This window comes from Vipera ursinii (genome assembly GCF_947247035.1).
Source record: "Vipera ursinii genome assembly, chromosome: 5".
In the NCBI taxonomy this organism is placed as follows: domain Eukaryota; kingdom Metazoa; phylum Chordata; class Lepidosauria; order Squamata; family Viperidae; genus Vipera; species Vipera ursinii.
The window spans coordinates 2,980,813-3,008,790 of NC_139518.1; the positions used below are offsets into that span (position 1 = coordinate 2,980,813).

General features: G+C 48.0%; 1 protein-coding gene and 1 long non-coding RNA gene across 5 annotated transcripts; both read right to left on the bottom strand.

Moving 5' to 3' along the window:
- Positions 1-5,242: 5,242 nt before the first annotated feature.
- NCL (nucleolin) lies at positions 5,243-27,834 on the bottom strand. 4 transcript variants are annotated; one of them, XM_083363948.1, is made up of 15 exons: positions 27,674-27,834; positions 24,778-24,891; positions 23,304-23,544; positions 22,518-22,652; positions 20,228-20,413; positions 19,902-19,988; positions 17,512-17,641; positions 15,713-15,849; positions 14,632-14,755; positions 12,592-12,743; positions 11,076-11,202; positions 10,822-10,973; positions 9,856-9,982; positions 7,453-7,688; positions 5,243-5,755 (listed from the first exon to the last, which is right to left on the bottom strand). In XM_083363948.1, exons 1-15 carry the CDS (start codon positions 27,689-27,691, stop codon positions 5,670-5,672), a joined length of 2,052 nt encoding a protein of 683 aa, XP_083220074.1. In that variant the 5' UTR covers positions 27,692-27,834; the 3' UTR covers positions 5,243-5,669. The 4 variants fall into 4 exon arrangements, with proteins under 4 accessions (XP_083220074.1, XP_083220075.1, XP_083220073.1 ...); XM_083363949.1 differs by having other exon boundaries at positions 19,902-19,985; positions 24,775-24,891; XM_083363947.1 differs by having other exon boundaries at positions 24,775-24,891.
- Positions 20,468-22,508, bottom strand: LOC310641210. The gene is made up of 3 exons (XR_014492683.1): positions 22,008-22,508; positions 21,800-21,851; positions 20,468-21,183 (listed from the first exon to the last, which is right to left on the bottom strand). It is a non-coding gene; the product is annotated as an uncharacterized lncRNA (long non-coding RNA).
- Positions 27,835-27,978: the final 144 nt, after the last annotated feature.

Sequence of the window (27,978 nt, forward strand, 5' to 3'; positions counted from 1 at the left end):
CGTGACTACAATGTCTCCAGGACAAATATCTCGTTCTCCGCACATACACAAATGCCCCCGCACACCCAAAAACGGAGGAATTGCAATCCAGTCTGACGTCAATAGCAGGAAAGGTTGCAGATCAGCTCTTAAAAGAGGAGTGTAAACCTTTTCAAAATGGCACTAATTATCGGCTGCCATTGTGGATTTGTGAAGAACAAGTCTTGCCAGATTAAAGTCCTCCCCTGTTCTGAACAATTAGTAGTAGATTGTAGATTGCAGTAGCGGTAGTCGATTCTGCAATCCTTAGTAGATTGGGGATATTCCGGGAGAGGTAATACATCTTCGACTTCAGCAAAGCATTTGACAACTCCGGACAGTTTGAATAGAAAAGCTAGATAACACAATAACAGGAGTTGAAAAGGGACCTTGGAGGTCTTCTAGTCCAACCCCCTGCTCAGGCAGGAGACCCTATAAACCACCATTCCAGACAAATGGCTGTCCAATCTGTTCTTAAAAGAATCCAGTGTTGGAGCACCGATTTCTGGTGGCAAGCTGTTGCACTGGTTAATTGTTCTCAATGTCAGGAAATTCCTTCTTAGTTCCAGGTTGCTTCTCTCCTTGGTTAGTTTCCATCCATTGCTTCTTGTCCTGCCTTCAGGCGCTATTGCTTGACTCCCTCTTCTTTGGGGCAGCCCCTGAGATACTAGAAGACTGCTATGGTGTAACCTTTATCCTTTTCTTCATTCAAATACTAGACCAGGGGTAGGCAACCTGGGCTCTTGGATGACTCGTGGACTTCAACTCCCAGAATTCCTGAGCCAGCGTGGGGGAACTATGGCCCCTTCATGACTTGCAGACTTCAACTCCCACAGTTCCTCAGCCAGCGTGGGGGAACTGTGGCCCCTTCATGACTTGCAGACTTCAACTCCCAGAATTCCTCAGCCAGCGTGGGGGAACTATGGCCCCTTCATGACTTGTGGACTTCAACTCCCAGAATTCCTCAGCCAGCATGGGGGAACTATGGCCCCTTCATGACTCGTGGACTTCAACTCCCAGAATTCCTCAGCCAGCATGGGGGAACTATGGCCCCTTCATGACTGGTGGACTTCAACTCCCAGAATTCCTGAGCCAGTGTGGGGGAACTATGGCCCCTTCATGGCTTGCAGACTTCAACTCCCAGAATTCCTCAGCCAGCATGGCTCAGCTTGGAAACCTCTTCCTTTCCCCTCAGTGTGGCTGGCTCAGGAATTCTAGGAGTTGAAGTCCACGAGTCAGAAAAGAGCCAAGCTTGCCTACCCCTGGGCAGAACCAATTCCAGGAACCACTCCTTATATGGATTTTATATGGATAAACATACATTTTTTTTCCCTTTAAAGAAAATAAAGTTCATTTCGATATAACTTCCAAAGAAGGTGAGAATACTAACACTATCACGGCTGGAGAATTCCTACATTATCTAGCTGTATTTGCACAGATGATTGACTATACCGGGTGATATATTTTTCCTCCATTTCCCTGTTTTTTAATGGCATCTGAGTAATTTGTGATTCATTGTATTGTGCAAAGCAAGGAACATATCACACGGTGAACAGAATGTCCGCACGGATATTTAGAGATAAGGTGGCCGCATCATAGTATATAGGTAGTCCTTTGATTTACAATTCAGCACATTTTCTGTAATGGGCCCTATCCAACAGAATGAGTTTCAATGTGGAGAAAAGCAAAATCTTACATTCTATTGTATTCTATATTCTAATATTCTCAGGGCTTTTTTTCTCATAGAACGCTCAGAACGGAGTTCCGGCACCTTTTTTGGATGGAACCTTGTAGGGTAGGCAAGGCGGGTTGTATGACATGTGTGAGTTCCGGCACCTTTTTCTTTTACAAAAAAAGCCCTGTATATTCTATTCTATTCTATTCTATTCTATTCTATTCTATTCTATTCTATTCTATTCTATTCTATTCTATTCTATTCTATTCTCTATTGTATTTAACCTATTCTATATTCTATTCTATTCTATTTAATCTATTCTTATTCTATTGTGTCCTATTCTGTTGTCCTATTCTATTCTATGGTGTTCTGAAGACCTGAAGACCTGGCTCTTTGAGCTCTCCGGCCCAGGCTGAGAATTTTTAACTGGGGTTTTTAATTTTATGGATGATTTAATCTTTTTTTTTAAAAAAAAAAACGGACGCGGTGGCTCAGTGGGTTAGGACGCTGAGCTTGTCGATCAGAAGGTCGGCAGTTTGGCAGGTCGAATCCCGAGTGCCGTGTAGCAGAGTGAGCGCCTGTTACTCATCCCAGCTTCTGCCAACCTAGCAGTTCGAAGGCAAGGTAAAAAATGCAAGTAGAAAAATAGGGACCCACTCCGGTGGGAAGGTAACAGCGTTCCGTGCGCCTTTGGCGTCTAGTCATGACCACGGAGACGTCCTCGGACAAGCGCTGGCTCTTCGGCTTTGAAACGGAGATGAGCACCGGCCCCTAGAGTCGGAAATGACTAGCACGCATGTGCGGGGGAACCTTTACCTTTTAATCTTTTTTAATTTGTTTTTAACTTTTGTGCTGGTTGTTTTAAATGCCCTGAGTCCTTCGGGAAAGGGCGGTATATAAATTTAATAAAATAAAATAAATAAAAATAAATATTCTATTCTAATTTTCTATTCTACTCTACTGTATTCTATATTCTATATTCCATTCCATTCCATTCTTTCTATTCTGTTATGTCCTATTCTCTTCTATTGTGTCCTATTCTATATTCTCTTCTAATTTTCTATTTTACATTCTATTGTGTTCCATTGTATTGTATTGTATTGTATTCTATTCTGATTTTGTTACATTCTATTCTATTCTATTCTATTCTATTCTATTCTATTCTATTCTATTCTATTCTATTCTGTTATTCTATTCTGTCCTCGGTTGTTAAGTCAACCAAGTGTCTGCTATGACCACTTTTTGCTAGAAACCAGAAATAAATGTCCTTTTTTTTAAAGCATAATCAGTTATACATCACAACCCTATGACTATGTGACAAATGGGGGGGTGTCCATTTGCTGAGCACCAAAGTTGCAGCCAGGGCACCAGGAAGGAGCTCCGACCTTGGAATTTCAAAACCAGGTGGCTTTTTGTGTGGGGTGTTTGTATGTGTGTGTGTCCGTTATAACTTCAAACGGTTGCTGGGGCGACCGGTCGTTGAGATCTACTTGTGATACACATTGTCATCTTTCCCCTCTTGTAAAACATTCCAGCAATCATTGCAAGTCCAGCAGCCCGGAGGTTTGACAAATAAATCTCGAGAGAAATCATGGAGTCCTTCGGATCTGAAGATTGGGCTGCCACGAAGCGGAAGCAATTCACCGGGCCTCTGAGCATTAAGAGAGTTTAAGGGAGTTCTCCTTTGTGATTCACTTTGCGTCCAGCTGACTTCTTCTTATGAAAGCCGAGGACTTGGTGACCTTCTCCAACCGTTGGAGATCAAAGGCCTCCTCCTCCTCCTCCTCCCTAATCTTTTTAATTTTTTTTCTTTCGTCTTTTTTCTCCTTCTTCCTATTCCTTCTCCCTTGAGCAGAACAGAGCTGGAAGGGGCCCTAGAGGTCTTCTAGTCCAGCCCTCTGCTCGAGCAGGAGAACCTATAACCATCTCAGACAAGGGACTGTCCAGTCTCTTCTTAAAAAAAAAAAAACCTCCAGGGATGGAGCGCCCACCAGTTCTGGTGGCAAGCTGTTCCACGGGTTAGTTGTCCTCCGTTAGGAAGTTTCTCCTTCATTTCAAGATTGCTTCCCTCTTCTATTTCTTATTCCTCCTCCTTTTCCTTATTTTCCCTTTGTCCTTTTTCCCTTCTTCCTTTTTGAAAGACTTCCAACTGTTAATTCTGCTCCACTGAGCAGCCAGAAGGCGCTGCAGCCAGGAGGCCCTTCTCTTTTCTTGTTTATTATTTTCTCCTGCCTATATTTTTTTCCTTCTATTTTCTTCCCGTCTTTTCTTCCTCCTCTTTCCTTCCTTCCTTCTTGAGACTTCCAACTCTCGTTAATTCCCTTACTTAACACTAGAGCAGTCAGGCCTTCGTTCCTCAGCGCTCTGCTGCCACCTTGTGGGCAAATGGGGAGCATCTCTCTGCGGCATCCACACCAAGGCTGCCTTTTCACTAAATCCTCCTCCCCGCCACCCCAGAATCAATCTCTCAAACTACAACTCCCATGAATCCCAGCCAGTCGCTTGGGAGGCACTAACCTCTGGAGACAAAAATCAAAGAGACGAAAGCACAGCAGACATTCGTTTCTTTCACAGCCTAGATGCTTTCTAAGGGTAAAAAATGGCCGTCCCTTTTTTTTCCGGTGCGGTTGTGACTTCGCCGTTGTGACTAAACGAACCGTTAACTCGAGGACCGTCTCCATCTGTAATCGAAAGGACAGAGGCATTGCAAGGCTCTACCAATTTCTGTTAAGTCTATGGCAGGGGGTCTTCAAAACGTGGCCCTTTGATGACTTGTGGACTTGCAACTCCCAGAATTCCTCAGCCAGTTGAAGTCCACAAGTCATCAATGGGCCACCTTTGAAGACCCACGTTCTAATGGTCACGTGAAACTAGAAAGAATAAACGTCTGGGGGGTGGAGTGGGGTGTCCTCGGTGCTCTCTGTGACTTATGGTGGTTTTCTTGCAGACCTTTGGTTACCCAAACGAAGAAGGCTCAGCTAATCTCAATGTACACACGTTGTACTTTTGACAATAAAGGTTGATTTATTTCAAAACATCATTAGTTGTAGAGTGCTGGCACCGATGACATTACTTAGTTGGGCAATAAAACATCTGCAAGAAAACCACCCAGCTCAGAGCACCAAGGACCCCACAGTCTTCCTCCTCCTCCCCCCTCTAGCACTGATGATATAACCTAGTTGGGTCATGAAACATCTGCAAGGAAAAAAACCAAACTCAAGAGAGCACCAAGGACCCCATAGTCTTCCTCCTCCTCCAAGACGGGTGATGTAACCTAGTTGGGTCATGAAACGTCTGCCAGAAAACCACCCAGCATACAGAGAACTAGGGACACACCCCCCCCCTTTCAACCCAGAGCTACAATGATTCTCCTTTATTAGAGCCCAATGTCCGTCTTGAGTAAATTTGAATTTACGTCTAACGTGACTGCACCGCGCTGGTTTGTTTCAAACCGCCCGAGACGCCGAGCTGAAATTACGCAAGCCAAGGGCATCCCACGTCACAACTCAAAACTGCTTCACGACATTAGGAACTGGAAACGCACAAGAATCCACTTAGGCCCTTTAATCTGTCCTAGACAGGTTGCCGAGACACAAATGATAAAACATTTTGCATTTTTACAGCAAGGGGGGAGGGCGGGCGGGGGGCGGGAACAAAAAAAAAAAACGAAGAAAAAGCCTACAGAAATGCGTTAAGGAAGTTAAATTTTTGTACATGGGTAAAACGTTATAAATTCGGGGAAATACATGGACACAACTTCCACATTTCTTGTGGCTTTTGTTTTGTTTTAAAAAAAAGTTCTTATGCGCGGCCGGGCGGTCGCTTGGCTGTTTTTCTTTGCTTGAAGGGAGCCTCCGAAGAAGCTCCTCGGGGACTGCGACGTGTCTTGGAATGTCCTCCGAAGGCTCTGTCATGTCAAGGTGACAGAATCAAAAACCCCAGAGTCCCTTTCGGATGCAAAGGAAAGCACGCCGGCTCAGTCGTCAAATTTGATCTTCTTTCCTTGCGGTTTGTGGTCGCCGCCGCCGCCTCGGCCTCCCCTGAAACCGCCACCGCCTCGGCCTGGAAGAGGGAAGGAAGAAGGGACACTGTGGGTGAATCCTGACAACCTTCAAAGCCGCAGAGAGACGGGCCCTCGGATTAGGACGACGACGGGGAACAACATTTCTGCTGCTAAGCAAAACGGTGGCTTATGTGAACTGCACCCATTTAGAACGTAGTCACAGAACAGAAAGAATGGAGTAGAAAATAGGAAAAAAAAATAGAAAAGAACAGAAAGAGTAGAATAAAATATAAACGGAAGAATAGAATTGCAAACAGAATGGAACAGAACAAATATTATGGAATTGCATATAGAATGGAACAGAATAGAACAGAATATTATAGAATGGAATTGCGTATAGAATGGAACAGAATAGAAAACAGAAATATTATAGAACAGAATAGCAAATAGAATGGAATGGAACAGAACATGGGTTTATTGGCCAAATGTGATTAAGACACACAAGGAATTTGTTCCCAGTGCAGAAGTTTTCAGTGTACATACAAACAACAAAAGGTGACATAATCGCAAGACACCGAGAGAAGGTAAATAGGAAAGATGAGAAGGATAATAGTAACGCAGCCCTACTCCGTGGGTAAATATCCTTAGACATAAAACAAGTGCTGTGGGAATTAGGTGCTTAGCAGAGTGATGTCCCAGGGGAAAAAAAACACTATATATCTGCTTTGGCATGCGATGCCTTATAGTGGCATCCAGAGGGGAGAAGTGAAAACATTTAATACCTAGACCAGGGGCAGGCAACCTTGGCTCTTTGATGACTGGTGGACTTCAACTCCCAGAATTCCTGAGCCAGCCATGCTGGGAGTTGAAGTCCACGAGAAGGTTGCCTACCCCTGGCCTAGGAGGGGAGGGGTCTGTAGCTATTTTCACTGCCCTCTTTCTGACCCATGCAGTATTCAGGCCCGCAGTGGAAGGCAGGCTGGTTGCAATTGTTTTTTTTTCTTTCTCCAGCCCTAATATCCGCTGGCTTGTTTTTTTTTGGCCACGGTTGTTAAACGGATCGCCGCAACTGTTAAAGTGAATCAAGCAGTCATTAAACTGAATACAGTTTCCCCCATTGACTTAGAAGCCAGCTGGAAAGGTCGTCGCAAATGGCCCAGGGTGTTGCAACTGTCATAAATACCGGGTTTCCCCAAAAGTTAAGATTTACCCCCCCAAAAAAATAAGCCCTTAGCTTGATTTTGGGGTGGGGTGGGTGGGCCTAATATAAGCCCTAACCCAAAAATAAAGCCTTAGTTTTGGGGCGAGGCGCAGGCCTAAAAAAAATCAAACCAGGCCTCCCATGGATCGAGATTTGCCTCGCCGAAAGGAGCAGCTGCATTCTGCAAACTAAGGCCCGCATTTCGCACTCAGAGGCCTTTCCGGAAGGCCTGTGTAGCCAAGAACCGAGCTACGGATTGGGATCAGCTGCAGAATGAAGCTGCTCCTTCAGCCACGGAAGAAAGGGGGCTGCCGCTGCGAGGTGAGTGGAAAGGACACGGACACAGACACACAGCCTGTAAAAAAATAAGACCCGGTGCCTCTTTTGGAGGCAAAAAAATAAATAAAATAAATTAAGACCGAGGAATCACAGCTGGCAACCAAATGGCCCCGATCTAAGTCATCTTTTTCCGTCGCTCAGCGAACGGTTGTGCAGGTCGAGGGCTACCTGCGTGCGGTGACGTGTCGCTCAATGGCGCTAGCCAGGAATACTCACCTCCAAAGCCTCCGCGGCCGCCTCCTCGGCCCCCGAAGCCACCTCTGCCCCCACGTCCTCCACCTCTGCCGCCCCGGCCGAAGCCTCCTCCTCCTCCACTGCTGCCCCCACGTGGGGTCCCGCCCTTGGGCTTGGCAAAGTCGAGGGTCACTCTGTTCCCATCGATCTCTCCGTCCTCCATGGCTTCCTTGGCTGCTTTGGCGTCTTCTTGGGAGCTGAAGTCCACAAAGCCAAATCTTGAGAGAGAGAGAGAAAAAAAAACCCGTCACAGGCATGAAACAGTCAGAGCGGAGGGGCGCCAGGACCAGCCGTTCCGCTGAAGGGCAACAGATCGACCCGAATATTTGCAATGCCTCGCTTAGCGACCATTTTGAAGTTACGAGGGCCCTGGGAAAAGTGGGCGTCTGAGCTTCTCACTGAGGACAGTCGGATTCCCTTAACGACCGTGTAACGAACTGCAGCAGTTCCATTTCACCAAACGTGGCGAGAGAAGTCGTCAAACGGGGCAAAAACTCAACTTTGGGGCTGCTTTGCGGTCATAAGTGTAGGACTGCCCCCCCCCGGCACAGATTCTCTCCAGAAAGCACCCGACCTGCCCCCACTTAAAACCTCTAAGAAGAGTCGATGCTTGGCTCCCATTTTGTGGGAGTAAGGCTCAGCTTTGTTAGAAGTCAAGCGGATTTTGCAGGAGTGCCCAGCGGGAACCGAGCGCGGAAATCCCGGATTCCAATTTTCCCTCCCCTAGCTACCTCCCACACACCCCCCCATGGGACAAGTCAGGTTCAGGCAGGATGCAATGTCCGGTCCCAGTCCAGGACGGTATGCAGCTGGTATGCCGGGTGACCTGGAAGCAGAGCCTTGAAGAGACACAGCATTCCCTTCCGTTTTCCCCCTTGCCCGTCCCCCCAATCCTTGTAGTTCTTGGCGGTCCTGATGTCAACGCCGCTAATATCGGATGTTTTTGTTTGGACAACTTATGGCCGTGGTGGCGAACCTATGGCACGTGTGCCACCGGTGGCACGCAGAGCCCTCTCTGTGGGCACACGCACCGTCGGCCCAGTCCTAGGCCTTCAGCTGGGTTTTATAAAACCTTTTCGCTTTAGGCCTCCGCCGCCGTTCAATTAATCAATTTCAACTTCTCGCGGGGGGAAAAAAAAGATCTCACAAAGTTGGAATTGATTGCTTGATTGAACTTTTTAGTCCCACCCATTCTGCCGTTACCACCGCAGCCACGGCCACCCGGCACCCGATGATACGTAAGTGGGTTTCGGGTTACAGTTTGGGCACTCGGTCTCTAAAAGGTTCACCATCATTGATGCAACAATTTTCCTTCTTATGTTTTACTTAATTAGATACTCGGGAGGAGGGGGAAGGAGACGAGGAATGGGCACGGGAGTTTAGCTAGACATAACAATACTGGACCTAGTGTGAGAACCAAGGTGATTGAAATAAGAGATGATAAGAATTGGCGGGCTGGAGAACTGGAGGGAGCCCGCATTTCAAACTAACGGGGGAATCTGATTTACGACTGTTAATTGGAAGAGGGAATTGTGCTTTGACACTATGTGCTCAGGGGAGGGGGGAATTCGGATTTTGGCTTGTCAACTGCCAATGTTATGCCTCTCAATTGAAGATTCTTTAAGGTAAGCAATGCCTCCAAGTTCTTTTGAAGTAGCCAAGCACAAGCAGGCATTAAGGTGGCAGCTGACCTAAAGCAAAACTGCCCCCCCCCCAAACACAGTTCTTTACCGCTGCAAAATTAACTAGCTAATGGTCTGGTAGCCTGAGCTGGAGCTGAATCCAGAAGCGAACCAAGAAAGTCCCCTTTCCTTCTCTTCCCTCCCTGGCTGCCGAGCGGCGAGTGAACAGCTCGTCCTTTGCAGGAGATTCACACCCTGCAGAGTTCTGTGAAAAATCAGGCTCCTGGGAAGCCAGAGAGAGAGAGAGAGGAAGAGAGGGAGGCCTGCAAGTTGCCCATTCTGCAGAAGGCCGGAGACAAACTGGGAGCCGCTCCCTCAACCCCTTAAGCCTCTCCCGTTATTAAAGGCAGCGGCCGACCCTTTGAAAGCTCCGCAGACAGGCGATCCAAAAGCTCGGCTCTGGCCGCGTCTGAATTGCCTGGCGAGCTACAAATTCGGCGAGAGGCCCGGGTGCACAAAAATTGTCCCACAGCCGTGACGGTGAATTCTTCCAAAGGGGGTTGGAGACGCTCAGGGTCAGAGCTGTGGGTTTCTGCTCTTCTTCTCGTGCGAATCCATGGCCTGCCACTCAATTCACGGCGGGATGGAGCTCATTTGAGAAGGAAACGCCGTCTCTGGCCAAAAGCCAGGCTAAAAAGGCCCTTTCGGCGGAGCAAACCGAGCATTTCAGGGTTGGCCCGCGCGCCTCCCCTGCCGCACCTACCCTTTGGAGGAGCCGGTGTCCCGGTCAGTCACTATCCTCGCACCGATGCAGCTCTCAAACGACTCTCTCAGGGTCTCTTCGGTGGTCTCCTCCGACAGCCCCTTGACAAACAGGGTTTTGCTTTGCTCTGGAAGGTGAGAGAAAAAGCCGGGGGGATCAGCAAGGGTCAAAGCAAGACAAAGGAGTCCTGTGTCATGGCCCCATCGGAGCCCAGTTCGGAGGAGTTGGAAGCGGGATTGCCCAACAGGGATTTTTGTGTCGTGATTCAGTGTCAGCCTGTGGTACCAGCAGCTGAGTCTGATGATTCTGAGGAGGAGGGGTTTGGAGAGCCTTTGGTGTCAGAGGGAGGCTCTGATGCACTGCAGGACTCTCAGCCTGGCCCCCTCCCGCCATGTTCCTCATCAGACTCAGCTGGAGATATTGGACGTAGATGATTCACAGCTGGATCTATTCAGGGACGCTAGGAGCAGGAGACAATCCAGCAGAGCAGAACAGAGAAAGGCAATGAGGCAACTCGGTGAGAGGAGAAGGAGGCAATGAGAAGCCACGCCTTGGGACTGCTGATAAAAGGGGAAGGTGTGGGGAGTTGCTGGTTGCTGAAGGCAACCGTTTGAAGATCTTCTGCTAGAGTCCTGGTCTGTTATTCCTGTTTAACTCTTGTTTGAACTTTGGTTTAACTCTTGCTTGAACTTTTGATTTCTTTGTAAATAAATTTGGTTGCGTTTTTCCAGCCTGTTGACTATAAGAAGAAAAAAGGGGTTGTCCTTGACATTCAAACAGGGCCGGTCGTAGGCTGGAACAGAAGAGTTTGGGACAATGGTGCCTGGGAGAGCTGTCTACCTTCACAGTCACAGGGAGGAGTGGCTGTCTCCCCCTCTTGATGATCCAAGAACACGGAGAGCAGAGTGGAGGCTGGTTATAAGGGCCCAGGTTAATGCTCCAGGTAGGTAGCCAAGCTCTACTTACGACTAAAGCCGCCTTTAGCGTTCGCATTTCTGTTCTGCCCCCCCGAGTTGCTGAATTCTAATCGGATCGTGCGCCCTTCGATCTCGGTGTTGTTGCAAGAGTTCATGGCTTCCTTTGCGTCCTCAGCTGTGGCGAAGTCGACAAAGGCATACCTGACCAAAGGGAGGAACAAAGTGAACTAGAGGAACTTCACGACGTGAATGCGAGCTGCGGCAAGCCTCTCCCCCTCTTGGGGCCTTGCCTTGGCTCCTTACCCTTTGGGTCTTCCCTGGTTGTTCTGGGGGATCCTGATGGCGGAGGCTTTCTCAAAGACCTCTTGAAGGCTTTCTTCGGTCGCATCGTAGGAGAGGTTGTTCACCACCAGGGTCTTCGATTCGCCCCCTGTGCAAAAACCCACACTTCACTTGAGTAATTGCGTTCCAAGAATACAGGTAATCCTCATTCAAGCAGCTGGAGTGGCAACTTGGTTGTTAAGCAAAGTGGTTGCTGAATGAAACTGCAACTGTGCTTTTAGCAATAACAATAGTACTTAGGCTTACTAGTGCATTACAGCACTCTCTGGGCAATTAAAAATGAAGAACCATTTTTTTTTTTGCATATTGCCCCCAAACCATCTGGGTCCTCATTTTACCAACCATGTGGAAGGTCACTTAAACATGAGCCAGCCGTGGACGGCAACAGCCAAAAAAAGCTAATACGATCCTTGGTTTTATAAACAGAGGCACAGAATCAAAATCATGTGAAGTACTAGGACCGCTTTCTAAAACTTCCATTAAGACCACACCTGGAATACCGCAGCCAGTTTTGGTCACATCAGAAAAAATATGTTGAGACTTTGGAGGGGGGGGGGGGGAGAAAGAGCAACTCAGATGATTAAAGGCCTGGAGACAAAAACATACAAAGAACGGCTGCAGGATTTGGATTTGGCTAGTCTAAAGAAAAGAAGGACCAGGGGGGTGACAAGATAGCAGCCTTCCAGTATTTGAGGGGCTTCCACAAAGAAGAGGGTGGGTGGGTGTCAAGCTATTCTTCAAAGCATCATCAGAAGGCAGGATAAGAAGCCACAGAAGGAAACTACTCGAGGAGAGAAGCAACCTGGAATTAAGGAGAAGCTTCCTGACAGTGAGGACGATTAACCAGTGGAACAGCTTGCCTCTGGAAGTTGTGGGTACTCCAGTACTGGAGGTTCTTAAGAGCCTTGTCTCAAATTGTGTAAGGTCTCCTGTTTGAGCGGGGAGTTGGACTAGAAGACCAAGGTCCCTTCCAGCTCTGTTCTGATTGATTGGATGGATGGAAAGCTGAGTCAACCTTGAGTCAGTCAGGATCACAACTCCAGGCTATGGGCAGGATTTGCCTGCAACACCGCAGTTTAACCGCTCATTTTGATCTTACTTTGAGCATTACAGACCTGCAAAGGTCTAAAGGCAACCTGGAATTAAGGAGAAACGTCCCCGACAGTGAGGACAATTTTAACCAGTGGAATCGTTTGCCACCAGAAATCGTGGGTGCTCCGTCCCTGGAGTTTTTAAAGAAGAGACTGGACAATCACTTGACTCGAGATGGTATAGGTTCTTCCTGCTTGAGGCAGTGGGCTGGACTAGAAGACCTCCAAGGTCCCTTCCAGCTTCTACTTTATTCCATCACGGTTGAAACTGAACGGCTGTACGAGTGAATCTGTAGTCTTCCCTTGCCTGGTTAATTTTGGGAGGCCTCTCTCTGCAGCAGAGGCAGCTTTCGTCACCCCGAGCGGATTCACCTGGGACTTCTTACCTGATGGGGTTCCCTTGCCAGGTTTCCTGCCCTCCTGCTGGCTCTTCTCACCCACGTAGTCGAGCACGATGGGACGGCCGTCGATCTCTGTCCCCTGCTTCTCCAGGGCTTTCTCGGCATCGGCCTCGCTTTTAAATTCGATGTAGGCGATCCTGGAATGCAAGCGTCACAGCTTTTATCCCAGGCTTGCTTGGGAAAGCCGCGTTTTAACAAGCTGCTTAGCTGCCCGTGCTGGCAGTCCTCGAATGACAGCTGCAATGTAAGGCCGATGTTTCTGTGGCTAAGTGAGACCTTTGTTAAGGGGAGTTTTGCGCCCTTTCATGACCTTAGCTAGCTGGGGAATTCTGGGAGTTGAAATCCACGTGTCTTAAAGCTTCATGTACGGCATTTTGTTTATGAAACTTATTTGCCACCCACCTCATCGAAAGGTGACTCCTTTAAGTCGCCTCTGCATGTGTGTATGTGTGTATGTATATGTACGTGTATATATATATATACACTTATATATGTGTGTGTGTGTGTGTGTGTGTGTGTGTATAAGGTAAAGGTTCCCCCGCACACGCGTGCTAGTCGTTTCCGACTCTAGGGGCCGGTGCTCATCTCCGTTTCAAAGCCAAAGAGCCAGCGCTTGTCCGAGGACGTCTCCGTGGTCATGTGGCCGGCATAACTAGACGCCAAAGGCGCACGGAACGCTGTTACCTTCCCACCGTAGTGGTCCCTGTTTTTCTACTTGCATTTTTACGTGCTTTTGAACTGCTAGGTTGGCAGAAGCTGGGACGAGTAACAGGCGCTCACTCTGCTACGTGGCACTCGGGATTCGACCGGCCAAACTGCCGACCTTCTGATCGACAGGCTCAGCGTCCTAACCCACTGAGCCACCGCGTCCCATGTATATATGTGTCTGCATGTGTATATGTTTGTGTGTGTGTATGTATTTATATACGTATGTATATGTATGTATGCGTGTTGTGTTTGTGTGTATGTGTACACACACACACTTTTGTACAATCCCCTCCTGCTGAAACTATCTTTGGATGTAACAGGGAAATACAGATAGTCCTTGACTTATGATCACAAATCGCCCCAACATTTCTGCTGGTGAGACAATTGTTAAGGGAGCTTTGCCCCATTTTGTGACCTTTCTTGCCACACTTGTTAAGTGAATCACTGCAGTTGATAAGCTAGTAACCCGGTTGTTAAGTGCATGTTTTCCCCCTTTTGCTTGTCAGGAGGTTGCAAAAGGGAATCACCTGAGGCCCCCCCCCCCCCGGGAACAATGCAACCTTCATAAATACCGGTCAGTTGCCAAGTGTCTGAATTCCTGTCATGTGATCGTGGGGATGCTTAGAAAGGTGGTCAGTGGGAAAAAACAGCGCTAGGTCATTTTCCCCAGTGTCACCGTTAACTTTGAACGGTGACTAAATGAACTGTTGTAAGTCGAGGATGACCTGTATTTCTAGGTAGCTTCCCAGAGAAGCCGTCAATCATGCCGTCCCTTCAGATTTGGCATATTAAGCTAATTCAATCTGTAGTCTGATTTTTAGGATTTCCCTGGTTTTTTTTTTTGGGGGGGGGGTCATTTTGGCCTGGATATTAATATATAGAACACTTGTTCTATTCTTATGAATCCATGTATTTTAAAATGTAACTTGAATTTCCTAAACCATACAAAACTGACTACGTATTTCTATCATACCAGTATCATATTATTAAGTGTTCGTTCTGTATAATTTTATTACTGTTATTTATATGCTCTATGCCACACGCTAAATAAATACATTAAATGTTCATTTTGGTACAATTTCATCATTAATTAATTAGCCCGGTGGCACCGTTTTCTCTTCTAGCTTGTTTTGGCAGTTATTTAGTAGGACGGACCTAGGAGCTCCAAAAATAATGAAATTTACATGGAGATTTTTAAAACATGAAATGGATGTGGTTACAATGACAGAATGCCTTTAAAATATTTAAAAAGGAAAGCAGCACAAACCTAATCACCAAGAAATGAAAATACGTTGGGTCTTCTGAGAAATAACGTACCCTTTACTATTCCCATCCTTGGACACCAGCCTGACCTCGACGGCCTCGTCAAATACGGCATGCAGTTCATCCTGGGTGACACTGTAAGCGAGGTTCTTCACAAAAATGGTCCTCGCTTCTCTCTCTAAGAGAAAAACCAGGCATCACAATCTTATGCTATTTCCTTTTGCCATTTTCGTTCACACGGCTGGCCAGCCAGTTCATCAAAAGCGCAATGTCATGGTTCCGATGAATGAGACAATTCAAACAAGTTGCAGGCATATTATTTATCTAATAAGTCTTAGTATTGAAACGAAACATCGGCACTCATGGAGGGATGGGAGACTCTGAAATAAACCCATCGTAACACACACACAATCCCCGCCCTTATCTACACGTCATAAATCACATTATCCAATTTAGTTTTACATATGAGGTCTCTCCTCCCATCCTGTACGCCGGCTTTTCTAATCTTCTCAAAATAGTCATTGGAAAATTCCCTCCCTTCAGGATTCAAAGTGAAGCAGTTTAAACAAAAGGCCGCCTCTTATATTGTCAGTGCAAAAAACATGTCAATGTTTGCAGCATTGGCGAGCAACTTATTAAAAGAAAAACTCAGCCGCAACAAAATAAATTAAATACAGAACTTCAGCTGAAACACCCGTGGATAATCCCTGTTGTCTCTGCCTGGGTTGTTCGAGGCTCAGAAGAAAGCTATCAGAATAGGCATCACTGGGCTGGAAAGATAAAAAATTTTCCAGCCTGGTGAATACATTTTCTTCTGTTCTTTTTTAGAGCTGAATTTCAACTCTAACCTGATACACAAGGAAAGGAACTGCTTTCATGAAAAGCTTTGGTGGAGTATTTCATACTTAACTAATCTTACGTGTGTCTCTGTTGTACATGCACCCCTTGAGTTGCCCTTGCCTCCTCCTTCCTAAAATCTGATTTGGCTTAAGGGTCATTCAGCTGGGTTCCTGCCCAAGTCAGGACTAGAACTCAGGTTTTCCGAGTTTCTCGCCTGATGCCTTAATTAATGCACGCGTGTGTTGTGTATTAAAGTGCTGTCAAACAAAATATGTGAATTCTTGCCGTTACTCACCTTTTTTATTCTCCCAAAGGCTCTCTTTGCTCTTTGCCTTTTCTAGCTTCGTTTCCAAGCCCATCAATTTTTTCCCATTTAATTTGAGTGCTTTATCCAGCTCGGCTTCGGTGGAGAAATCCACATAGCCAAACTTCCTGCAGCATTGACAAGAGGAAGAATTTTCAGTCTTGGAAAAACAAGAATGAAGCACACAAATGGATGCTTTCTCAAGGCCAACTGCCGTCCAATTTCAAGCAAATCAAGGCAGCCGCAGACTCCCGACGGAGAGGGCTCACCCCTTCCCTTTGGTTGTATCACCCTTGTCATTTGTGACGTTTTATTAATTGAAAGGCTAACCCAGGGGTAGGCAACCTTGGCTCTTTTATGACTGGTAGGCTTCGACTCCCAGAATTCCTCAGCCAGCCAGCCTGGCTCAGGAATTCTGGGAGTCGAAGTCCACCAGTCATAAAAGAGTCAAGGTTGCCTACCCCTGATCTTGATCAAGGGTCTTCAAACTTGGCAACTTTAAGACTTGTGGACTTCAACTCCCAGAATTCCTGAGCCAGCATGGCTCAGCTTGGAAACCTCTCCCTTTCCCCTCAGCACAGCTGGCTCAGGAATTCTGGGAGTTGAAGTCCACCAGTCATAAAAGAGCCAATGTTGCCTACCTCTGGCCTAACCGGACAGTCACCAGGCCACGATATGCACCCACAGTCCACAAGAGTATATACACATAGCAGACCATACGCTTCTAAATGCATTCCACCCTCTACAAAGGGGCACAAGAGACTGTGCAGAACACAACCATGACCTAAGCAAGTTGATCAGCTGGAATTGTTTTTGCCTTCCAAAAGGCAGCAAGAATATTCCCAAATTAACTATACAAACCAAGGCAAGCGATCAAGCACAGAACTTTTTTTTTTTGGGGGGGGGGGAGTGTTGAATACTTGCGTATTCATACTGATCAGGAAGCCTTCAAAGGGCTATTATTAACAGAAGCTCATAGCATTTAAAACAATAATCTTGAATCTGAGCACTGGCAAGATTCAAGAGAAAGGAAGGGGCACACGCAGATTAGGACAAAAGTTTACATTAGGAGCTTTAATCGGCTTTTGTTGCCTCTTGTACACAAGGGTTAGAGAGCTAGTCCTAAGAGGTGGCTCTCTGATCGGCCCATTCATTTGTTCAATGCCTCTGATGGTGAAATGGAGGCTGGGGGCAATGTGTGCGAGCGGGTGCAGAAGTGGGCCGGCGAGGCAGCGATTCATGGCAGGCCTGGGTACTAAGTGTGTGGCCCACTAGCTTGATTTTTAGGGGTAGGGTGCACATTAGGCCCACCCCCCCAAAATCAAGCTACGGCTTATTTTCGAGGTAGGTCTTACTTTTGGGGAAAGAATAAGAGCTGGAAGGGACCTTGGAGGTCTTCTAGTCCAGCCCCGCCCCCGTTCAAATAGGAGAACCTATACCATCTCAGACAGGTCAAACCTCTAGTCTCTTCTTAAAAACCCCCAGTGATGGAGCGCCCACGATTTCTGGTGGCAGGCTGTTCCACTGGTTGATTTAGGTTAGGAAGTTCCTCAATTCCAGGTTGCTTCTCTCTTTGATCAGTTTTCCAACCACTGTTTCTCGCCCCTTCCCTCCGGTGCTTTGGTGAACGTGACCCGCCCCCCCTTCTTTGGGGCAGCCCCTTAAATACTGCAATAACTGCTATCGCGTCTCCCCTATTTCTTCTCCTTTGCTTTAGACTGGCCAAAGCCCAAATCCCGCAGCCGTTCCTCGCATGGAAGTTGGGACTTCCGACTCAATGAGGTTCTTACTTTGAATTGCCAATTCTGACTTCTTGGACCTGAAGATCCTTTTTGCCAAAGAAATCTCTGATGGCAGCTTTCAGTTCTTCGAAGTTCTTGCTCGCGTTGAGATTACTCATGAAGAGAGAGAAGGCAGGCTCTGGAAAGGGGAGGTTAAGACATTGGGTAAATTGTCCCCGGGAAAGATTGCTATTAGGAGGCCCTGGTGGAAAAGATACTACAGCTCAGAAATTAAAAAAGAATCCTCAGTTCCTGGCTATTTTGACCTATTTAACACAAGGGTCTTCAAACCCCCCCCCCCCGATTTAATACATTCAATCTGCAACTTCTGGGAGGACCAGGACAGCAAGGCTGAACTACAGGTAGTCCCCGACTTACGACCAAAACGGAGCTTAGAATTGACGTTACTGAGAAGTTTGTCGATTTGAGTTTTGTCCCATTTCGCTTTACGATTCTTGCCAGTTAAATGAACCACTGGGGTGAAGTCAGTAAGAGTTAAGTGGACCTGGCTTCCCCCTTGACTCTGCTTGCAGGGAGGTCGCAGAAAGGGGAATCACGCGACCCTGGGGGACACTGCGCCGGTCGTAAAGGTGAGTCAGTTGTCAAGCACTCAAATGCAAATCACGTGACCACAGGGATGCTGCCGGCGGTTTCAGTGTGAAAAACGGTCAAAAGTCCCTTTTTCCAATGCCGTTGTAACTTTGGTCACTAAATGAACTTTAATAAGTCAAGGACTGTCTGCGTTATCCTCTAAGAGACAATAATTCATGTACTGGGGGCAGACAAGCAAGTTAATGACTGGGGCTGTCCTTCAACCTCCTGTCCTTATAGGGGCCCTGGCGGCGCAGTGGTTAGAATGCGGCGTTGTGGGCAAACTCTGCCCACAGCCTGGAGTTCGATCGTGACGGGGCTCCAGGTTGATTCAAGCCTTCTGAGGTAGGTAAAACGAGGACCAAGATTGTTGGGGACAATAAGCAAAAATGCTTTTCCACTGTAAACGGCCCAGAAAGTGCTAGGGGGCAGTATAAAGGTAAAGGTTCCCCCGCACATGCGTGCTAGTCGTTTCCAACTCTAGGGGCTCATCTCCGTTTCAAAGCCAAAGAGCCAGCGCTTGTCCGAGGACATCTCCGTGGTCGTGTGGCCGGCATGACTAGATCCAAAGGCGCACGGAACGCTGTTACCTTCCCACCTTAGTGGTCCCCATTTTTCTACTTGCATTTTTACGTGCTTTCGAACTGCTAGGTTGGCAGAAGCTGGGACAAGTAACAGGCGCTCACTCTGCTACGCGGCACTCGGGATTCGACCCGCCAAACTGCCGACCATTTGATCGACAAGCTCAGCGTCCTAACCCACTGAGCCACCGCATCCCATGTGTGTATGTGTGTGCATGTGTATATATGTATGCAGACGTATATGTATGTGTGTTTGTGTGTATGTGTACACACACACACTTTTGTACAATCCCCTCCATTTGATCGACAAGCTCAGCGTCCTAACCCACTGAGCCACCGCGTCCCCCAGGGGGCAGTATATATACAAGCCTAAATAGCAATAGCACACTTATATACCGCTTCACAGCCCACTCTAAGTGGATTATTCCCCCCCCCGAATAATTTGGGTCCTTATTTTACTGGCTTCGGAAGGCTGAGCCAACCTTGAGCCGGTCAGGATGGAACTCCCAGCAGTGAGTTAGCAGTGGGCAGACTCAGCCTGCAATACTGCATTATAACCGCTGTCCCACCATGGAAGGGAGGAAGGAAAATAGCACTCTATATTGCCTCATAGTGCTTTTACAGCACTCTCTAAGCCAGAGGTCTGGGCTCGCAGCCTGGTGGTAGAGTGCGCAGCTTTCAAATTGGTCCTCCCATGCAAACGGTGTCACATGCACTGGCGCAGCACTAGCAGCCCCGTACCTGCATACCCGCCAGCCGCCCCTTTCGTGCCCACGTGCATGTGCGGATGGGGCTGAGTGGCCGGGGGGGGGGGGGGGAGTGCGAGCACAGGCGTGTGTGCATCAGCCAGCCATTTCCGCAGCCCATAGGTTGGGGGACCCTTGAGTCAGCCTCTTGAGTCCAACAACCCGGGTCCTCATTTTACCGACCTCGGCAGGAGGGAAGGCTGAGTCCATCTTGAGCTGGTGAGGATCGAACTCCTGGCAGTCAGCAGAATTAGCGTGCAACGCTGCACACTCTAACCACGGCTCTTGCTATGGGCTGTCCCTAAACCTAGGATATCTTACCACGTATGCTTGAGATTTTCAGGGAGGTCAAAAATTGGGAGGACTGAAATATTTGAAGCCAAGTCAAGGGACATGGTGAGTGAGAGTGTGAGTGTGTGTGTGAGAGAGAGAGGGGTCATTATTAGCAAGTCCGCTGTGGGTCTTACACAGGGGCATTTACCTTCTGTTTTCTTCTTCTTGGCATCTGGGATGCCCTTTTGCTTGGCCAATTCCTTCTTTCGTTTTCCAGGCGTACCTTGCAGACCTTCTGGGGAGTAAAAGGGCAAACGTGTTAATGACGACAACCCACGGACACACAGGGAAAAAAAGTCGGCGAGGCAGAGGGCCCGAAAGTAGTGCTGGATCAGGACTTGACTATCTTAAGGTTTTTGCTCATCTGTGATTTTGGATCACATCAGTTCAGCGAGAAATCATCATTTCCCAGCTTTGGAACCCAGGACGAAAAAAGAGAGACCAGGCTCATACCCATGGGACAGGCTAACTCACCTTCCTCCTCCTCCTCTTCCTCATCGTCGTCGTCCTCCTCCTCGTCCTCCTCATCCCCTTCCTCGTCCTCTTCTTCTTCGGAGTCTTCCTCTTCTTCCTCAGACTCCTCCTTCGCTGGGGCTGCCTTCGCTGGCGCTGCCTTCTTTCCTTTCACCGGGGTGACTTCCATGGGCTCGTCCTCCGACTCTATTAGGAAGCCGTGAGAAAAGGGCCGGGGGGCTGAGCAACTCCCCACCCACCCACCTGAGACAAACCCTCAAAAAAACACCACCCCCTCCTTTCAATCCCTCCCCCGGCATCTTCTGCCTGATGTAACCCGTCACCTCCCCTGCTGAAAACGCTCTGGCTGGTTCTGATCGATGCCAATGAGACAAGCAGAACAGTGCGCAGGCAGTCGTCGACTTATGGGCACAGCTGAGCCCAAAATGAGGGAAGTGTCAAGGGAGTTTTGTCCCATTTTGCCACCTTTTCTGCCACAGCCGTTAAGCAAATCTGGCTTCCCCATTGGCTGAGGTCGCAAAAGGCGATCACGTGACCCTGGGGACAACAGGGCAACCGCCGTAACTGTGGGGAGTCAAAAGACTTATCTGTCTGCTGGCGTTCTAAAATTCCCTCCCAGTTGAAAAAGAAAAATGCTGTTTTAAGAGCTACTCTTAGTAAGTAAGCTATTCTTCCTTATAGGTAAGGGTGTAGGTCTCTACATATGTTGTGTATGTTTAAATGTCTGTTATGTAGGTGTATACTTTTGAGAGCAAACGACTAAATTTCATTCTTAATGGGTGCCGTTGTGCCCACAGGGGAAAAAAGACAATAAAGGTTATCTAATCTTATCTCTATCTCTATTGTCTGTGTCTATCTGTCTTGCTCTATCTACCTCTTATCTATCTGTATCTCACCTATGTCTCTCTCTATCCGTCTATGTCTATCTTGCTCTATCTATATCTCTATCCACTCACCTATCTCTCTCTATCCGTCTATCTTTCTCTATCTATCCACTCACCTATCTCTATCTCTCTATCCGTCTGTCTATCTTGCTCTATCTCTATCCACTCACCTATCTCTATCTCTCTATCCATGTGTCTATCTTGCTCTATCTATATCTCTATCGACTCACCTGTCTCTCTATCCATCTATTTTGCTCTATCTATCCACTCACCTATCTCTATCTCTCTATCCATGTGTCTATCTTGCTCTATCTCTATCTCTATCCACTCACCTCTATCCGTCTGTGTCTATCTTGTTTTATCTATCTCTATCCACTCACCTATCTCTATCTCTCTATCCATGTGTCTATCTTGCTCTATATCTCTATCCACTCACCTGTCTCTCTATCCATCTATTTTGCTCTATCTATCCACTCACCTATCTCTATCTCTCTATCCGTCTATCTTGCTCTATCTATCTCTATCCACTCACCTCTATCCGTCTGTGTCTATCTTGTTTTATCTATCTCTATCCACTCACCTATCTCTATCTCTCTATTCGTCTGTCTATCTTGCTCTATCTATATCTCTATCCACTCACCTATCTCTCTATCCGTCTATCTTGCTTTATCTATCTCTATCCACTCACCTCTCTCTCTCTATCCGTCTATCTTGCACTATCTATATCTCTATCCACTCACCTCTCTCTATCCGAGTGTCTATCTTGCTTTATCTATCTCTATCCACTCACCTATCTCTTATCTCTCTATCCGTCTACCTTGCTCTATCTATCTCTATCCACTCACCTATCTCCTCTCTATCCGTCTATCTTGCTCTATCTATATCTATCCACTCACCTATCTCTATCTCTCTATTCGTCTGTGTCTATCTTGCTCTATCTATATCTCTATCCACTCACCTCTCTATCCATCTGTCTGTGTCTATCTTGCTCTATCTCTACCTATTAATCTATATCTACCTATCTCTAGCTACTGCATCTATCACCTATCTGCCTCTATGCCCCCTCTCTACCTATCTCTATCCACTCACCTATCTCTCTGTTTCTATCATGCTCTATCTTGCTCTATCTCTGTCTGCCCGTCTATCTATATCCTTTCTTTCTTTCCATCTATCTACTCTTTTGTAATTTGATTTAGGAATGGGATCAACACATCAGACCATAACAGAGACATCACCAGATCAGTATTAAGTCCCGAAATTCATCATCTGTGCTGATATGTTTTACTTTCCTCCTCATGATAACCCCTTTTTAATTTCTTAAGTTTAACTTGCGGGAATCCGCTGTGCTTTTTCTAGCTGGCACTCCCAAGACTCAGGAAGTTGCGCTTCCTTTAACAGAGACGTACCATCATCTTCGCTATCCTCTTCTTCCTCTTCCTCCTCGTCCATCTGCTTCAGGATGGCGGGAGCTACAGGCTTCTTCTGAGGTGCCGGGATGCCCCGCTTTTTCACGGGCACAGCGGGCTCCTCCTCAGATTCATCTGTGGCAAGCAGTTTACTTAGATCAGTTCTTAATCAATCCACTGATAAAGCTTACATTTAATAAACTGACTCTCCTGAAAAGAGTTGGGAGTAAGGGGGGGGGAGAGAAAGTGACCCCTATTGAGATTATTAGTACAGGAAAGTCCTCGACTTACAACCGTTCATTTAGTGACCGTTCAAAGTTACGGCACTAAAAATGCGACTTCTGACCATTTTTCAGAGTTACAACCTTTGGAGCATCCCCCAAGATGTGATCAAAATTCGGATGCCCGGCAACGGTTCATACTTACGACCGTTGCTGTGTCCCAAGGTCACGCGATCCCCTTTTGTGACCTTCTGACACACCAAGTCATTGGGGAAGCCGGGTTCACTGAACAACGGTGGCAAGGAAGGTCGTAAAATGGGGCTCACTTTCAACCAATGTCTCACTTAACAACAGACACTTTGGGCTCAACTGTGGCCGTAAGTCGAAGACTACCTGTACCGTGGGGAAGATCTTTTCCAGAAGATGTAGCTCGCAGTTTCAGGCTGCCAAGCATAAGGAATAGTGACGTTATCATTTATTTATTTAAATTTATTGATTGCTCAAACTCCAGGAGACTCTGGATATGGCAGAAAACAATTACGAGACATACTCCCCCGCAATTCACCTTCCTCGCTATCGTCGTCTTCATCCTCGTCCTCTTCGTCATCATCCTCTTCCTCCTCACTTTCTTCCTTCTTTGCATTCTTCCCGTTTTTAGCTCCTTTGGCAGGGACGGGGGCCTTTTTTGCAGGCGCTGCAGCTGCTTTCTTAGCCGGAGCAGCTACTGCCTTTTTGGCAGGAATTGCTGCCTTTTTGTTGGGAACAGCCGCTTTTGCAGGGACGGCCGCTTTCTTAGGAGCCGGCATCTGCAAGAGAAACGCGTTACGACAGGCAAAGCTACCCTGGCAGCCCCCAACACAAGGAGTATAAAGCACAAAACGCACTAAGGGAAGACTTTCAGTAACTGTTTCAGGCTGAAAAGCATGACGCGAGCAGGGAAAGAGCGCTTTACGGCCGTCATTTCATATGGGGAACAGCTGCCGTGCATAAAAACTGAATAAAGGAGGATATTTATAGCTCAGGGTTGAAATGAGGGGTGCTCGGTGCTGTCTGAGCACTAATGGCGCATAGTTTGGGTAACAAAACGTCTGCAAGAAAACAACCAAGCTCAGAGAGCACCAAGGGCTCTCAAACGGAATATTCTCCTTTAACGGAAATGCTTGACTGACTTGTGAAAAAAAAACATTATTTTACAACTGCTTGAAGTTACAATGGCCACAGAATGGGGACTTTATGGCTACTAAAAGTCCCCCCCCCAAAAAACCCCCCACCATAAATGGCCAGGCTGAACCCCTGCCATCCAGTGACCGCATTGGGCAATTCTGCTTTAGTGTTCCTTGTGATAGCTCAGCCCAAGTGTTTGTTTGTGACAGTGTGTGGTCACGTGACATTTGGAAGGTGGGGCAGTTACAGCATTTTTGTGCATTTTCAAATGAACAGGCTCGGCCCCCTCCCCCCCCCAAAAAAAACACCCCGAGAAAAAAGAAAGGCAAATTATTTCGGGCCATATGGGGTGCCTTGATGGATGACCAGATTTCCAATCCCTGTTGTGGTGGTGGGTTGATTTTTGTCAGATTCTGTGCAAGTGGGGTTCAACATGTGTTCGTGTTCACGTAGGGTGGGGTAAGGCACAATGAAATGGGGGGGTTGCGGTGGGGAAGCTTTCACTTCCAATTGCAACTGTGGTATAATGTAACATGAAATGAGTCTCAGGCGAGGATCATCTGGAGCAGGGGTCTTCAAACTTGGCCCTTTTATGACTGGTGGACTTCCCAGAATTCCTCAGCCAGCGTGCACGCTGGCTGAGGAATTCTGGGAGCTGAAGTCCACCAGTCATAAAAGGGCCAAGTTTGAAGACCCTTGATCTGGAAGCTCAAAGCTGAGCACTCCCATCTTAATTCTTTGTGCCCCCAACAACCCCTCTGGTTTCAGAAGGTTGAACTGGGAGAGACGGCAAGCCTCCCAATTAACTTCCATAAGTGAAGCTGGACTAGAACTGGGATCTCTGCTCCTCACCAAGCCGCAATGGTTCTCACCTCCTCCTCCTCCTCACTGCTCTCCTCTTCTTCTGATGAATCTTCTTCATCGCTGTCATCAATTTCCTTTGGGGGAAGGGTAGTCATTTTCTTTTGTTTAGGCTGATTTTTAACATTCTGCAAAACAAAAAAATACGCAAGGTCTTCCTTTTCCTCACCATCTAGAACAGGTGGGGTCCAGTGCGAGGGCCCACATGCAGCCCCACCAAATTGCAAACTTTTAACACTGCATCTTTTATATACATCAAGTATATATATTTTATATGTAGTCCAAGACAATTCCTCTTGACTCAGCGCCTCCCAAGCGAGCCAACAGCTTCTTTTTCAGTGCTCTCGTGAAGTTTGAACAATTGCTGAATAAGCCGTCAGCAGGCAAGGACTAACTGTGTATGTGTTCAAATACTTACCAATAATCACATCATTATTGGTATTTGAAACTGCAAAAGTTTTGTTCGCAAATCAGTCTTCCACCAAAATTTCACTCTGCAGTGACTAGGTACTTTTCAAAAGCAGAGAAGTACTTTTCAAAAGCAGAGAGGTTTTTCAGGAAGGATATTTCAAGGTTTTTAGTTGCTGGGCATCCTCATCCTTGAAATCTAAAGCACCAAAGATCTTTTAAAATTACACTAAGTGCTTCATAGTTTTAGAGACAAACGGCTGGGTGTTAGCCTGCTAAGAGCAATTTCACCAGTGGCCAGTCCTATGTTTTCAATCTCTTAAGACATGCTTTTTTTTAAAAAAAGGCACCTTATGAGAAGAAAATTCCTAGTGAAACAATCATCCTCTTCCAGGACATTGGCAACAGAGGGACATTCAAATATTTGGCACTCCACAGCTGCTTTGCTTTGCTCTTCCACATATCTAAAGAAGATAATCTGAACCATCTGCTTAGCTGTCGCAAGGTCAGCACAGCTTTCAACTGGTTTGCAGTTCATTTATATTTAAATAAATTGGGTTCTGTGTCTCTCATTTTGTTATCTAAGCATGGTGAAGCCCTCAGGGGTCCCAGATTTGGATAGCATGGTGGATTGGCACGCATGCCAATATAATGAAAGAATTTCTCAACTGAGTTGAACTCTTGCAAAGATAGATGAGGTATCTTCCATTGAGCAAATTGTGTTTATGTGATACGGAGGCTGGTTAAGGAATAGCCTCCTTGAGGAGCAGTCTTGCAGGTGCTCCAACATTGGGTTTTTAGTAAGAGATTGGACATTCATCTGAGATGGTACAGAATTTTCTGTTTGAGCGGGGGTGGGTGAACTAGAGGTCATAGAAGAGCAGGGGGGCTAAAAAATCAGTTGCAGGAATTGGGTATGTCTAGTTTAATGAAAAGGAGGAACGTGGGGGACTTATCAGCCTTCCTGTATCTCAGGCGTCAAGCTGTTCTCCAAAGCACCAGAAGGCAGGAAAAGAAGCAACGAAGGAGAGAAGCAAGGAGACATTTCCTGACAGCTAGAACAATTAACCAGTGGAACAACTTGCCACCAGATGCTGTGGGTGCTCCCATCGCTGGAGGTTTTTGGGAACAGAGTGGACAGTCGCTTGTCTGAAATGACACAGGGTTCTCCTGCTTTGAGCAGGGGGTTGGGCTAGATGACCTCCCAAGGTCCCTTCCCCCTCGGCTATTAGGTCACCCTCTTATGTGGCAGAACCCATGCTTTGCCCAGCTCTGCGCAACCGTCCGAAAAGGCCTTCCTGGTCAGAGGTAAGGAAGAAAAAAAAACCCTTTCTCTCTTCCACAGTTTGTACTGAACGGAGGATAATAATAATAAAGTTGGAAGGGACCTTGGAGGTCATCTAGTCCAACCCCCTGCTCAGGCAGGAAACCTTATACCATTTCAGGCAAATGGCTGTCCAGTCTCTTCTTAAAAACCTCCAGTGTTGGAGCATTCACCGCTTCTGGAGGCAGGTGGTTGTTCCACTGGTTAATTGTTCTGGCCTATACCCGGAGACCATCGGTGCCCCCCCCAGGAGGCGGCAGAACCTGGGAGCCAGGCTGGGGCCCGGCCAATCTGCTTCTTCTCTCGGCCTCGTGGGCAGCCGCCCAGGGACGCACCGCTTCTTCCCGCCTGGGCTACTTAAAAGGTGGCCGATTCCCGGAGGGGAAGGGGAAAACGGGGCCTCAAAGCCCAGCCGGGGCCTATCCATAGCCGGGCCAAGCGCCCGCGGCCTAGGCCGAGCAGGTCGGCCCCACGTGGATGATTTCCCAGCCTCCGCTCCACGAGGAAGCGACGCGCGGTTTTTCTTTTTCTTCTTCTCTTCCCCTTTCACGTGCTCCTTCCGCGCCGGTCGGAAGGAGTTGGTGTCACGTGGTCGAAGGGGCGCGCGAGCGGAAGGAGACTCGCGCGTCCTTTTTTTTCCCCCTTCCCCTTCGCTTCCCTCCTCCTCCTCCTCCCTCCTGCGCGCGCAAAAGGAGCGACGTTCGAGCGGCGCGAGGCAGCCCGGGCGCCTAGAAACTGTCCTCCGGCAGGCAGGCAGGCAGGCGCGCGCGCGCTCGCCCTATCTCTCTCTCTCTCTCAACACACACAAGCGCGCGCTGCCAATAACAGCGCGCGAGGGAGGGGGGGCGCCTAGAAACCGCCGCACGTTCCACCGCCGAGCGCGTGTGGGCGCCCGAGAAGCGCTTCCAACCGCGAGGCAAAGGAGTGTGCGTGTGGGGGGGGAGGGGAGAAGAAGCTGAAACCGTTTCTAATGACCCTCGTCACCGCTGCTTTTCTTTAGGGATGGTGCGCGGGAGGCCTAGAAACCGCCGAGCGCGTGAGGCCGCCCGAGCGGCCCGCCCTTGTCATCTCCTTCTTCCCCCCCCCTCACACACACACACACGCACACCATCAGCAACCTGGCTGTTTAAAGGCGGCCGCCGCCATCATCCCCGGCAGGCTAGGCCGCGCGTCCTCACCTTAGCGAGCTTCACCATAATGGCGGCGGAGTTGTCCGGATGTTCAGCTGCGGCGAAAAAAATAAGCCCACCTCACGCTCCCAGCGCCTGGCTCGAGTCTCCGCCTGAGCCGAAAAGGAGGTGGTTGAGGGAGCTCGTCGCTCTTCGCCCCGCCCCCGCTGGGTCGGCTCTGACCAATCGGCGGCCGCGCGCCCTTACGCCCCGCCCGCTGGGCAGGATAGACGGCCGCCGTTCGAGCTCTCCCGAGCGAGCCAATGACCGGCCGTCCCCGCCTCATCCTATCAGAAGCCGCGCCTCTCTAGGAG